The sequence below is a fragment of the Equus asinus genome, chromosome 1, assembly GCF_041296235.1.
Source record: "Equus asinus isolate D_3611 breed Donkey chromosome 1, EquAss-T2T_v2, whole genome shotgun sequence".
In the NCBI taxonomy this organism is placed as follows: Eukaryota; Metazoa; Chordata; class Mammalia; order Perissodactyla; family Equidae; genus Equus; species Equus asinus.
In genome coordinates, this window is record NC_091790.1 from 104187216 (window position 1) to 104201875 (window position 14660).

The 14660-nt window shown below is 36.7% G+C and overlaps 1 protein-coding gene across 14 annotated transcripts in view; it reads right to left on the minus strand.

Annotated features, from left to right (window-relative positions):
- SUGCT (succinyl-CoA:glutarate-CoA transferase) overlaps window positions 1-14660 on the minus strand; it is a 747747-nt gene that overhangs the window by 241565 nt on the left and 491522 nt on the right. Inside the window, exon 13 of one of the 14 annotated variants that reach the window (XM_070504518.1) lies at window positions 336-468. The exons of the other annotated variants lie outside the window; for them this stretch is intronic. Within the exon in view, the coding sequence (XP_070360619.1) occupies window positions 415-468 (54 nt within the window). The 3' untranslated portion in view covers window positions 336-414. Of the gene's footprint in view, window positions 1-335; window positions 469-14660 lie in introns of those variants that run through there. 14 annotated transcript variants of the gene reach the window in all.

Below are 14660 nucleotides of genomic sequence, written 5' to 3' on the forward strand. Positions count from 1 at the left end.
TATAGGCAGCTACCAAAGTCAACCAGAAAGAACCTAAAAATAGTGAATAACAAAACTGGCTAAGGTCCTTTTGCAACAGTGGTCAAGGGACCTTTCTAAAAATCTGGGGGAAGTAAACCAAATTAGTTACAGTGTGGGGGTAACTGGATTGAATTACCTAAATTTTCTTCATGTAAGAAAAAATATCTATCTTAAAACCCCAAATTGTATTCAAAATGTCAAAGTTCCTTGCCCCTGTGACTCCTATAGATATGCCATATAAGCAGACTACCCCTGGAAAAAGAATTCACATCACTCACCCTATGTTATTGTGGTGGAATTTTTCTCATGATTTTGTTAAAAATCACCAGCGACATCTGGCTTTTTTTCAGGGAAGATACTCAGGCAGGAAAAGCAGGAGCTGCCATCAATGCCTTATTTGTGGATTGTCATCTCTCTTTTGGTGACTTGTATTTCCAAGAGATTGTTCTGGTGAAATGAAGAGGTATGGATAATTATTTCTTGACAACTAAATATAATTCTATATCAATTCTCTTCTTTACTTCACCACACATTCATTCATTCCTGCTGATGGATAGGTAGCAGAGAAAGCTGTAAAAATTCACCATGGCTGCCAACAAAACACTGTGTGAGGCAGGAAACAACTAGTAGCAGCATCTCAGGTCTTTGCTGCTGTGGTAGTCAATCTCCAATATGGCAACCAACAATCCTTGCCTTCTTGTATTCATGCACTCATGTGTCTCCTCTCATGTTCTACAGGGCTGACCTGCACAATCAACAGAATGCTACAGAAGTAATGGTGTGTGAACTCTGAGAGTAGGTCACAAAAGATATGGTAGCTTCTGCTTTGATCTCTCGAGTCCCTTGTTCTGTGGGAAGCCAATCACCACCCACTATGGAGAGGTTTATTGGAGAAGAACTAAAGCCTACCACCAATAGCCAGCACCAGCGTGCCAGCCATGCCTGTGGGCCACCTTGGAAGCAGACCTTTGCAGCCCAAGTCAAGCCTTAAAGTCAGGCTGGCAAGTGACTACAAACTCATGAGAGACTTCAAGGCAAAACCACCCATCTAAGTTGGCCCTGAATCTTGATCTCCAGAAACTGTGAAAGATACTAAACCATTTGTTTTATTTAAAGTCACTATATTTTGAGGTAATTTGTAACACACCAATAGATAGCTAAAATAGCTGCTAAGCCATCAGCATTTTCAATTCCATTCTCTTCCATTCACTGTTGCAAAAGGACCTTGGCCAGTTTGGATATTCACTATTTTTAAGTTCTTTCTCATAGACTTTGGTAGCTGCCTATAGTTCCAGACAGTGGTGACCAACAATTCTTTAAGAATCAAGCAAGATATTGATTTTCGTATCAGCCTCCCTTATAGTTAGCAGTGGCCATGGAATCTGTTCTGAGCAATGAGATGTAAGGGGGAGTCTACTAAGGGAACTTTCTTTTTATTTTGAGGAAGATTAGCCCTGAGCTAACATCTGCCACCAACCCTCCTCTTTTTTGCTGAGGAAGACTGGCCCTGAGCTAACATCCATGCCCATCTTCCTCTACTTTATATGTAGGATGCCTGCCACAGCATGGCTTGACAAGTGGTGCATAGGTCTGCACCCAGGATCTGAACCTGTGAACCCCGGGCTGCTGAAGCGGAACGTGCGAACTTAAGGGCCACACCGCCCACTGGGTGGCCCCGAAGGGAGCTTTCTTAGAAAAGGAAAGTTCACTCACACAACTCCCTCCCTCATGCTCTGCTTTGAACATAATGATGTCAAGCTGAGGCAGCAATCATATAGCTTGGATGGAGCAGCCATGAGGATGAAAAACTAACGGCAAAGGATTGTGGAGTAAACAGAAGAGAGCTGAGGTTCCTGATAACACTGCTGGCTGGGTGAACTACTGCTGGCTACATCCTACCACCTTGGTAAGCGATTAAAATAAACCGTATTATTATACCACTGTTAGCTGGGGTTTCTATTACTTGCAGCTGACAGCATTCCTAATTGATGCAGATTTTGGAACCAAGAGGGGGTGCTTTAAAGAACAGACCCTAAAATGTAGGATTGGCTAAGGGGAAGAGACAGGACATTGGGCTATGAAGTTCCAACTATTACTGATGGAAATAGGATTACCTTGGTTATGCAGTGGTGAAGCATTTGTTTTTACCGTCGCCTGTTGGGATGCAGACTACATACTGAAAAAAAGATGGAGTGTTAGGGGAAAATGTAGAAAACCTGTTGTGACAGCTTATTTTTTCATGCACACTGTTTTTATATGTCTCAGAATATTTAGACTCACATGGGAAGGTGAGTGACCTCTGTGGGCACTTCAAGACATGGCATGTTAAAGAGTAGGACATTTTTTACACAACACACACACACACACACACACAGACACACACACACTGAGTAGTCATTGCGAAGGCTTTGGGTGTGTCTGTTTGGTTTCCTATAACAATTTTTGTGTGAAACTAAATAGGCAACTTCAAAACAGGAGGGATTTTTCTCCTCTTGTCTTTCCTCTGCTTTGATAAATAACAATCAAGTAAACTTTTTGTAGATTCTGATATATACTTTTTCTCTCTTGGCCCAAGGGGAAATAAAAATTGGCAGGCATAAGATCTCATCAAACACATTTCCCATTTTTCCTATGATAAAATAACAATTATTAGAAAGGTAATAGTAACCATATATCAATCCTGTACCAGCTTTTCAAGCACAGTATATGCATTATTTTATCTAATCTTTACAACTCAATGAGATAAGTTTTAACAGTCCCTTTGCCAAATAAGAAAACTGATGACACTTACACAGTAAGCCCAGCCTTGAATGGCGTGGCTCCAGAGCTTTCGCTCACATCATTATGCTGTAATGCCTCCCGATGTTTTGTTACTGTTAACTGTATATTGTGACTATTCCTCAAGGTTGTCCACTCCCCTGACGTCACTGGCCTCTACCCCTCATTGGTCTCCCTGACTCTCCTCCAGTCTGACTGCAGCCACAGATGTCCTTCTCGAGTCTATACTTGTTCCTGTTGATACATTGTTATTTAAAGAGTTAAGTCACAACTCCTTAATGAGATGCTCCGGAGTTCTGTGTCACTAACCCATTACTTGCTTCCCAGCCTCAACTCACAGCATTGACCTCTGTTTTGACACCTCTTACTAACTTGTGCTGCTCATTCAATGTCCCATTCATACTGGATTTCTCCCACTTCCTTTCGCTTTTTCAGTCTCAGGCTTTGGCAGCCAATGCCCCCTCTGCCTAGAGAACCTTCTCTGACTCTTTCGGCCTGGCTAACTCCCACGCGTCCTTCATCTTAGATGTCACCTCTGAAGCACTCTGTGCTTCTCTAAAATGTCAGTTTTCACTGTTTTGTCTTTGTCTTCCTCTTAGCTTGGCTATACAAATAATTTTCATCACTGTGCTCCCGGCGTTCAATATATGTTCACTTCATTCATTCTTTAAAAAATGCTTGCATGGTCATTTATATCAAAATCAGTCAAGACACAACCCATTCTAAAGTGTGAACAATTTCAAAGGAACCAAAGTGAAACTGTATTCCATCCATTAATTTATATTACAACTAGAACCATATTATCAAAGTAAAACTTTGTTGGCACACTGCATGCCACCTACACTTATATAATTATAGACAACATTCTGGTAGTTTCACAGATACAACAAAAAACCCAGGTGCCTGGTCTAACTGAGCTTGCACATTTAACTGCTCATTCTCCTTGTAAAATACACCACATTTTCTACACAAGTGAATGTATGTACATGTAGGCAATGTATATTTTATACATGTAACATATGTAATTATATATTAGAATATTTTATATATATATATATAAGTAAATATAATTACCTAATAGAATAGATTCCTTTTCAAATTTAGAGTTATGTCAGCCTAATTCATGTACTCTATCATCTTCCTCCATTCTCTAAGTAGACTATATTCAATCAAAAATTGCTTTCCTGGGGCTGGCCCTGCGGCCGAGTGGTTAAGTTCGCGTGCTCTGCTGCAGGCGGCCCAGTGTTTCTTTGGTTCGAATCCTAGGCACGGACATGGCACATCATCAAACCACGCTGAGGCAGCGTCCCACATGACACAACTAGAAGGACCCACAACGAAGAATATACAACTATGTACCGGGGGGCTTTGGGGAGAAAAAAAGAAAAAAAATAAAATCTTTAAAAAAAATTGCTTTCCTAATATTTAGCACCCACCTCCACCTTCTACTCCATGGATGAGAGAACTTCTCATCTTTGTCTACTAGGTCACTGATTTGATTTTCTGTAGTTCTTTACCCTCCCCAATATACAGTAGTCTCCCCTTATCCGTGGTTTCGTGGTCTGAAAACATCAAATAAAAAATTCCAGAAACAAACAATTCATAAATTTTAAATCACATGCCATTTTGAGTAGCGTGATGAAATCTCATGCCATCCTGCTCTGTCTCACCTGGGATGTGAATCATCCATTTGTCCAGCTATCCACGCCGTATACGCTTAGCAGCCCTTTTCGTTATCCGATCGACTGTTCTGGTAGTGCAGCGTTTGACTTCCAATAACCCTTATTTTACATAATAATGGCCCCAAAGTGCAAAAGTAATAATGCTGGCAATTTGGATATTCCAAAGAGAAGCCGTAAAGTGCCTCCATCATGTGCTGAGTTTCCTAAAAACTACAGTAAGTTTTATTACAAAATACTGTTGTAATTGTTCTATTTTATTATTAGTTATTATTGTTAATCTCTAACTGTGCCTAATTTATAAATTAAACTTTATCATAGGTATGTATGTACAGGGAAAAACGTGGTATATATAGGGTTTGGTACTATCCGTGGTTTCAGGCATCCACTGGGGTCTCGGGAAGTATTCTCCACGGATAAGGGGGACTACTGTAGATTCTAATATGGCTGTGTACTTAAACGTTTCTTGAACTCTATCCCTGTATCAACTGCCTGCCCCTTAAAAAATTTTTTTTCAACCTCTCTGGATCTCCCCTTACCTATTTTTTAATTACAGTCATTTAAAAAAAATTTACTAGCATATTGTTTTATTTACTTTAGATTTTTATTTCCCATTGGATGAAGCTATGCTTTTTCAGAAGTTAAAGCATGCACTCAGAGGCTACAATTCTGGGTCCTCACCCAGCTTCTTTCCTTCTGTGGTTGATGGAATGCCTCTGTGGCTATCAAATGGGTCACTTGCCTCTGATTTTCATAACCATCTGTCTTTTCCTATGTCTTCATGGGTATTTCAATAAAGAGTCAGAAAAGGGTATATCAGGGGATGTGAATATGATGCCATTTGGACTGATAGGACCTGCCTGTCTGTCAAAGGACTTCTTCTGCCTTAGGCGGCAGTAAGCAGTGGAGTGCCAGATTAGGCGACAGGCTGCAACAGGGAGCTGGCACTACAAGGTAAATGAAGTTTCCGCAGACCCTATCCTGTGGTGAAAGTCTCCATTTTCTGCGGTCCCTCCTTATAGAAAATTCATTCTTTCCAGGAAGAAATATCATTTAGTTCTTTAGTGAGAAACTTGTTCTTTCAAAAAAAGAAAGCACAGTTTCACATTTTAAGCCTTTTACATTTCTTTCCTTAATGATATAGTTTAATCTTTAACTACTCTTCCTCTCCAACCTAATTTTAGTAGAACTTTTGAATGTTTAAAATCTGTGACTGGTTTTTATTGTTGTTATTGTTGTGGTGGTTTTTTGTTGTTATTTTAAGTGACTTTGGCAGAAAATGAGTTTGGGGAGTAGAAGAGGTTTCTAGATATCTGCAACATCTTTTATTAAGGTAGCAAAAACTTGTGAAATTGAGGAAGAAATTATTTATCTCCAATACGGTAAATAAATGCAAAATTTATACAATTTTTGGCCATGAAACATAAATTGGCTCCAAAGCACAGGTGATTTTGTTTCAAAGATTGGTTTTACAAAAGCAACATGAAAAAATGTACTGCAGTTAATTCCTTTATATTTATTAAGTGATAGGTGATTGTAAAAGAAGTTTATGAATTGTATGTCCTTTATTTCTATGTTGTGCTTCAGTCACAGACATTTTATGGGTGGTTATATAATGCTCTTCAGCTTTCCATAGTGCCCTTAAATAGAATCACAAAACTCCTCCCTTGAAGTTTCATTCATAAATAAAAAAGGAAATAAGAACTTTGATGCAAGATTTAAATAGAGGAAGTGACTCCGTGGTTCAGGGGGAGTGCTGGCAGAGACAGAATAGCATCCAAGAAGAAGAAACTAAATTGTAAAAGGCCATGGGAGGTTGGAATCAGGACAGCAACATGAGCAGCAGGGCCCACAGGTAGTTTTCAGGAAATATTGAAGTATAGCGCAATATTAGAATCTATATATTGATGACAGCGAAAAGAAAAACATGGTCACTCTACAAAAAATCAAATCAGTGATTTAGGAGACGAAGATGAGAAATATTCTCATAACAGAGAGGGAAGAAACAAAGAAATGAAAACATGAGAAAGAAGATAACATATGAGGGACAGAAATTCCAAATTTTAATCCAATAAAGAATAGAAATTTTAAGAGAAGAAATGAGGACAAACGGAACAAAACCAGTGGTTCATTATTGAAGAAAATGCTAGTGATCTAAATAGAGTAGTAATATTCTGAATAGAGTACTCTGAATAGAGTAGTACTAAATATGTAGTTTAAAAGCAAATACTGAAATTTACAGAAGGCAAAGTAATTTTCAGTGACAGAAAGCAGGTCAGTGGTTGCCAAGATTGAGGTGGGTGAAGATGGCCCCAAAAGGAGCACGAGGGAACTTTTCGGGGGGATGAAAAAGTTCTATATCTTGATTGTAGTGTGGTTACGCAGGTATATAGCTTGTCAAAACCATCAAATTGTATACATAAAAAATGAATTTTATTGTATGTAAATTATGCCTCAATAAAGTTTATTTTTATTAAAATTCTGTGATCATTGTAGATTCACATGCAGCTATACGAAATAATACAGAGAGATCCTTGTTACCCTTTACCCAACTTCCCCTGATGGTAACATCTTGTAAAATTATAGTGCAGTATCACAATCAGGATACTGACGTTGATACAGTCAAGATCCATTCCATCACAGCATTTCCATAACCACAAGGATCCCTCATGTTTCCCTTTGATACCACTTCCTTCCTGCCCCCTCCTTCTCCTTAAACCTTGGCAACCACTAATCTAGTCTCCATTTCTATAATTTTCTCATTTCAAGAATGTATATTTAAAAAGAATCATATAACATGTAAACTTCTGGGACTGGCTTTTTTTGCTCAGCATAATTCCCTGGCAATCCATACAAGTTATTGCAAGTATCAATAATTTGTTGCTTTTTTTAAATTGTGGAAAAAACATAAAATTTACCATTTCAACCATCTCAGTGTACAGCACAGTAATGTTAACTATATGTACATGTTTTGCAACAAATGCCTAGTAGAACTTTTTCATGTTGCAAAACTAAAACTCTGTAACCATTGAACACCGACTTCCCGTTTTCCTCCTGCCCCCAGCCCTGGCAACCACCACTCTACTTTCAGATTCTAAGAGTTTGACTACTTTAGATAACTCATATAAGTAGAATTATACAGTATTTTTGTGTGTGTGTGACTGGCTTATTTCACTTAGCATAATGTCCTCAAGCTTCACCCATGTTGCAGCATATGACAGAATTTCTTTCTTTTTTAAGGCTGAGTAGTATTCCATTGTATGTATACAATCAGGCCTCCATACCCTCAGGTTCTGCATCTGCAGATTCAACCAACCTCGAAGCAGAAGGCCTAGGATGGCTGTGTCTATACTGAACACGTGCAGACTTTTTTTCTTGTCATTATTCCCTAAACAATACAGTATAACAACTATTTACATAGCATTTACATTGTATTAGGTATTATAAGTAACCTAGAGATGATTTAAAGTATACAGGAGGATGTGGATAGGTAATATGACAAATACCACACCATTTTATATAAGGGACTCCAGCATCCTCCGATTTTGGTATCCATGGGGTTTTGGAACTAATCCCCCTGTGGATCCTGAGGGATGGCTATATACCACGTTTTCTTTATCCATTCATCTGTGGATGGGCATTTAGGCTGTTTCCACCTCTTGGCTATTGTGAATAGTGTTGCAATAAACATGTATATGTAAATATCTCTTCAAGATCTTGTTTTCAATTATTGTGAATATATACCCAGAAGTGAGATTGCTGGATCGTTTTCTATTTTTAATATTTTAAGGAACCTTCATATTGTTTTCCACAGCAGCTGCAATATTCTATATTCCCACCAATAGTGCACAAGGGTGCCGATTTCTCTACTTCCTTGCCAAAACTTATTATTTTCTGGTTTTTCGTAGTGGCCATCCTAAAGGGTGTGAGGTGCTATCTGATTGTGGTTTTGATTTGTATTTCCCTGGTGATTAGTGATGTTGAGCATCTTTTTATATGCATGTTGGCCATTCATATATCTTCTTTGGAGAAATGTCTATTCAAGGTCATTGCCCATTTTTTAATCCAGTTATTTGGGTTTGTGTTGTTGAGTTGTAGGAGTTGTTTATATATTCTGGATATTATCCCCTTAGCAGATATATGATTTGCAAATATTTTCTTTCATTCCATAAGGTGCCTTTTCACTATGTTGATTGTTTCCTTTGCTGTCAGAAGTTTTTAAGTTTGCTGTAGTCCCATTTGTCTGTTTTTGCTTTTGTTGCTTGTACTTTTTTTTGGTCATATCCAAGAAATAATTGCCAATCTAATGTCATGAAGACTTTCCCCAATGTTTTAATAGTTCATTCCTTTTCATTGCTGAGTAATATTCCACAGTATGAATGCACCACAGTTTGTCCAGTCACCTTTGGGTTGTTTTCAGTTTTGAATTATTAAGGATAAAGCTGCTATAAACATTCATGTACAGAATTTTGTTTGACTATAACTTCTCGTTTATCTGGGATAAAGGCCAAGGAGTGCAATTACTGGGTCATATGGTGGTTGCATATTTAGTTTTGAAGAAACTGCCAAACTGTTTTCCAGAGTGGCCATATCATTTTATATTTATACCAGCAAGGTACAAGCGATCCAGTTTCTCCATGTCCTCACCAGCTTTTGGCATTGTCACTATGTTTCATCCTGATAAATGAGTAGTGACATTTCAATGTGGTTTTAATTTGCATTCCCCTAATGGCTAAAAATGCTGAACATCTTTCCATGTCATTTGTATATCATCTTTAGATGAAATATCTGTTCATGTCCTTTGCCCATTTTCTAATCAGATTTTTCTTTTTTGATATGGTATTGAGAAAGTTCTTTTTGTAACCAAGGGTACTGCTCCTTTGTTAGATATGTAGATTGCAAATATTTTCTCCAAGTATGTAGCTTGTCTTTTCATCCTCATAACAGGATACTTCAAAGAGAAAAGTTCCTAATTTTAATGAAATGCAATTTACCATTTTCTCCTTTTATAGACTATGCTTTGGTGTCAAGTCTAATAACTCTTTGTCTATTCTAGATCTTGAAGATTTCTTCCTGTTTTTTCCTAAAAGTTTTGTAGTTTTATGTTTTGCATTTAAGTCTGTGATAAATTTTGAGTTAATTTTTGTATAAGGTGTGAAACTTAGAGTTAGGTTTATTTGTTGGTTTTTTGACTATGGATGTCCAATTTCTCCAGCACCATTTGTTGCAAAGGCAATCTTTCTTCTATTCAATTGCTTTTGCTCCTTTGTTAAAAATCAGCTGGGCATATTTCAGGGGGGTCGTTTCTGGGTTCTCTCTTCCGTTCCACTGATCTGAATGCCTATCGGTCCTCCAATTTCACAGAGTCTTGATTACTGTAGCTATGTAATAAGGCTTTAAATTGAGTACACTAATTTCTCTCACTTTATTCTTCTATTTCAAAATGTTTTTAGCAAGTCTGGATCCTGTACTTTTCTATATAAAACTTAGAATAAGCTTGTGTATCTTGCTGGAATTTTGCTAGGAATTGCATTAAATCTATATATCAAAATTGAGACAAGTGACATCTTTCATATGTTGAATCTCTTAATCCATGGACATGGTATGTCTCTTCATTTATTTAAATCTTCGATTTCCTTCATCAGCATTTTGTAGTATTAGCGTACAAGTCCTATACATGTTTTGTTAGATTTACACGTAAGTATTTCACTTTATTTTTGAGAGATCGTAAATGATACTCTATTTTTAGTTTTGGTATCCACAGGTACATTGCCAGTATATGTAAATAGAATTGATTCTGGTATGGTTGACGTGCATCCTACTGCCTTGATAAATTCACTTATTAGTTCTAGGAGTTTTCTGTACATTTCTGAGGACTTTTTTTTAACTTTTCTTTTTTGAGGAAGATTAGCCCTGAGCTAACACGTGCCACCAATCCTCCTCCTTTTTGCTGAAGAAGACTGGCCCTGAGCTAACATCTGTGCCCATCTTCCTCTACTTTACATGTGGGACGCCTGCCATAGCATGGCTTGACAAATGGTGCTTAGGTCTGTGCCTGGGATCCAAACTGGCGAATCCCAGGCCGCTGAAGCAGAATGAGCAAACTTTACTGCTGTTCCACCAGGCTGGCCCATCTGAGGACTTTTTGTATAGTCAATTACGTTATCTGCAAACAAAGATCATGTTATTTTCTTCCTTTTCAATCTGCATGCCTTTTATTTCCTTTTGTTGCCTTATTGCAGTGGCTAGAACTTCCAGAATTTTGCAGATGCTCTTTATCAAGTTGGTGAAATTCTCTTCTATTCCTATTTTTCTGAGAGTTTTATCATGAATGGGTTTTAAATTTTTGTCAAGTGTTTTTTCTTTGTCAATTGATATGATCATGTAATTGTTCTTCTTTAGACTGTTAATATGGTGGATCTATGGTAATACATGGATTGGAAGATTCAACATCAGAATCATGTCACTTATCCCCAAAGTGATATATAGGTTTCACACAATTCCTATCAAAATCCCAACAAAACACAGACAACCTTGAATTCCCAAATACTGTACCTTCCATCTTTGGAATAAATCCCATTTTATCAAAGTGTATAAATCTTTTTATGTATTGCTAAATTCTATTTACCAGTATTTTGTTCAGGATTTTTGTTCTATATTCATGAGGGATATTGGCCTGTAGTTTTCTTTTCTGTAGTGTCTTTTCTGGTCTTGGTATCAAGGTAATACTAGCACCATAAAGTGAACTGGGATGTGCTCTATCATTTAATTTCTGGAAGAGATTGCGTAGAATTTGTGTTAATTCTTGTTTAAACATTTCCTTGGGGCAGTTTTAAAATTATGCCTTCAATTTCATTAATTGTTATGGGGCTATTCAACTTATATATTTGATTTCAATTTAATTATTTCATATTGGGTGAGTTGTGCCAGCTTGTGTTTATTGAAGAAGTGGTCCATTACATCTGAGTTGTCAAATTTGTGTGCATACAGTTATTCATAGTATTCCTTTATTATCCTTTTAATGTCTGTAGGGTCTGTAGTAATACCCTATGTTTCATTTCTGATATTAGTTGCTCCTGTCTTCTTTCTTTTTTTTTTTTTTTTTTTTTAAAGATTTTTTTTTTTATTTTTTCCTTTTTCTCCCCAAAGCCCCCCGGTACATAGGTGTATATTCTTCGTTGTGGGTCCTTCTAGTTGTGGCATGTGGGACGCTGCCTCAGCGTGGTTTGATGAGCAGTGTCATGTCCGCGCCCAGGATTCAAACCAAGGAAACACTGGGCCGCCTGCAGCGGAGCGCGCGAACTTAACCACTCGGCCACGGGGCCAGCCCCATGTCTTCTTTCTTTTTATCTTTGTCGATTTTTGTAGAGATTTGTCAATTTTATCAATCTTTTCAAAGAATCAGCTCTTAGTTTCATTGATATTCTCTATTGTTTTTCCTATTCTTAATTTCATTGATTTCTCCTCTTATGAATTCTTTCCTTCTGTTTGCATCTGTTTTATTTTGCTCTTCTTTTTTTAGGTTCTTGAGGTGGGAGCTTAGCTTATTGATATGAGACTTTTCCTCTTTTCTGATGTTTGCATTTAGTGCTAAAAATTTCCCTCAGCACTGCTTTAGCTGTGTCCTGCAAATTCTGAAATGTTGTATTTTCATTCAGTTTTTTTTTTTTTTAACTTCCCTTGAGACTTCTTCTTTTACTCATGGATTATCTTTAAGTGTGTTGTTTAGTTTCTCAGTGTTTGGAGATTTTCATATTATCTTTCTGCTATTGATTTCTAGTTTAATTCCATTGTGGTCAGTGAGTACACTCTATTTTTTCAATTCTTTTAAATTTGTTAAAGTTTATCTTATGGCCCAGGGAATGGTCCATATTGTTATACGTTTTGTAAATACAGGGAAAAAATATGTATTCTGCTGTTGTTGGATGTCAGTTACATCCTATTGGTTGATGATGTTGTTAAGTTCTTCTATTTATTTGCTGATTTTTTTGTCCAGTTATTCTATTAATTGTTGGAAAAAGAGTGTTGAAATCTCCAACTATAATTATGGGTTTGAGTGTTTCTCTTTTTAGTTCTATCAGTTTTGATTCATATATTTTGTACTCTGTAATCTGCTGCATACACATTTAGAATTTACTATCTCTTCTTGGTGTATTTACCCTTTTATCATTATATAATATCCACCTCTACCCTAATAATTAGCTTTGTGTTGAAGTCTACTTTATTGGCTATTAATATAGTTGCTCCTGCTTTTGTTTGATTAATGTTTTCAGGATATATCTTTTCCATCCTTTTACTTTCATTATATTTGAAGTGAATTTCTTGTGGCATATAAATGAGTCTTGTTTTTAAATCTACTCTGCTAATCTTTATCTTTTAACTGGTATAGTTAAACCATTTACCTATAATGTAATTTTTAAAATTTTACGACTTAAGTCTACCATTTCATTTTGTGTTTTCTGTTTCTCTCTCTTTTTCCTGACTTCTTGTAGGTTACTTGAATATTTTTCCAAATTGTGGTTAAGGTATAGTGTTTTTGAACTGTATCTTTTTGTATAGCTTTTTAACATTGCTCTGGATATTACATTATATATACTTTTTTATTTTGGTGAGGAAGCTTGACCCTGAGCTTACATTCATTGCCAATCCTCCTCTTTTTGCTTGAGGAAGATTGTCCCTGAGTTAACATCCGTGCCAATCTTACTCCACTTCATATGTGGGATGCTGCCACAGCATGGCTTGATGAATGGTGGGTAGGTCTGTGTGCAGGATACAAACATGTGAACCCCAGGCCGCTGAATCAGAGCATGCACACTTAACCACCATGCCACTGGGCCAGCCCCTACATATAGATATTTTGTAACTGTCCTGGCATTTTCATTTTACCAGTTTAAATGAAGTATAGAAACCTTACCTCTCTTTACATCTTTTTATGGTCCCTTGTTTATAATATTCTTAAATAGTTCCTCTACGTATATTTAGCACTACATCAGACAGTGCCTGAATTTTTGCTTCAAACTTCAAACATAATTTAGAAAATTGAAGTGAAGGAAAGTTTATTGTATTTACCCACATTTTAACTCAACATGTTCTTTCTTCCTTCTTTCTTTATGTTCCAAGATTCCTTCTTTTATGCTTTTCTTTCTATTTAGAGATATTTCTTTACCCATTCTTTTAGGGTAGGTCTGCTAGTGACAAATTCTGTTAGTGTATTTTTTCATTTGAGAATGTCTTCATTTTCCCTTCATTCCTGAAGGCTATTTTTGCTGTTTATAGGGTTCCAAGTTGACAATTGTTTTCTTCCAGCACTTAAAAAAATATTGTCACTTCTTTTTTGGCTTCCTTGATTTCTGATGAGAAATTTGCTAACATTTGAATTGTTTTTCCTTTGTAGGTAATGTGTCATTTTTCTCTGGTTGCTTTCAAGATGTTTTCTGTGTCTTTAGTTTTCAGAATTATGATGTGTGTTTGGCATGGATTTCTTTGGATTTTTCTTCCGGGTTTTCTCAGCTTCTTGAATCTGTACATTTATATCTCTTAGAAAATTTAGGAAGTTTTTAGTCATTATTTCTTCCACTACTTTTTCATCCCATCCTTTTTATGCTGTCCTTCCAGGACACCAAGAACAGGGGTGTTAAATCCCACAGGTCCCTGAGGCTCTGTTCATTTTTTCCAGTCTATTTTCTCTCTGTCGCTCATATGACATAATTTCTATTGTTCTATCTTAAAGTTTACTGATTCTTTTCTCTGTCCTCTCCACTCTGCTGTTGAATCCATACAGTGAGTTTTGGGGTTTTTGGGGGGGTATTCTATTCTTCAGTTCTATTTGCCAAGACTTTGTATTTCAAAGATTTTCCATTTGTTTCTATTTTTTTCACTTGTTTCAAGCATATTCATAATTTCTATTTTTTCATTTGCTTCAAGCATATTCATAATTACTTGTTCAAGCATTTTAATTATGGCTGCTTTAAAATATTTGTAAGATAATTCCAGCATCTCCGTCATCTGAGTTTTGGCATCTGCTGATGGTGTTTTTTCATGATATTTGAAATATCCCTAGTTCTTGGTATGGTGAGTGATTGAAACCTGCACAACTTGAGTAGTATGTTATGAGACTCTGGATCTTATTTAAACCTTCTGTTTTATCTGGCTTTACTTTACAGAGCCCCTTCCTTCCTTCCT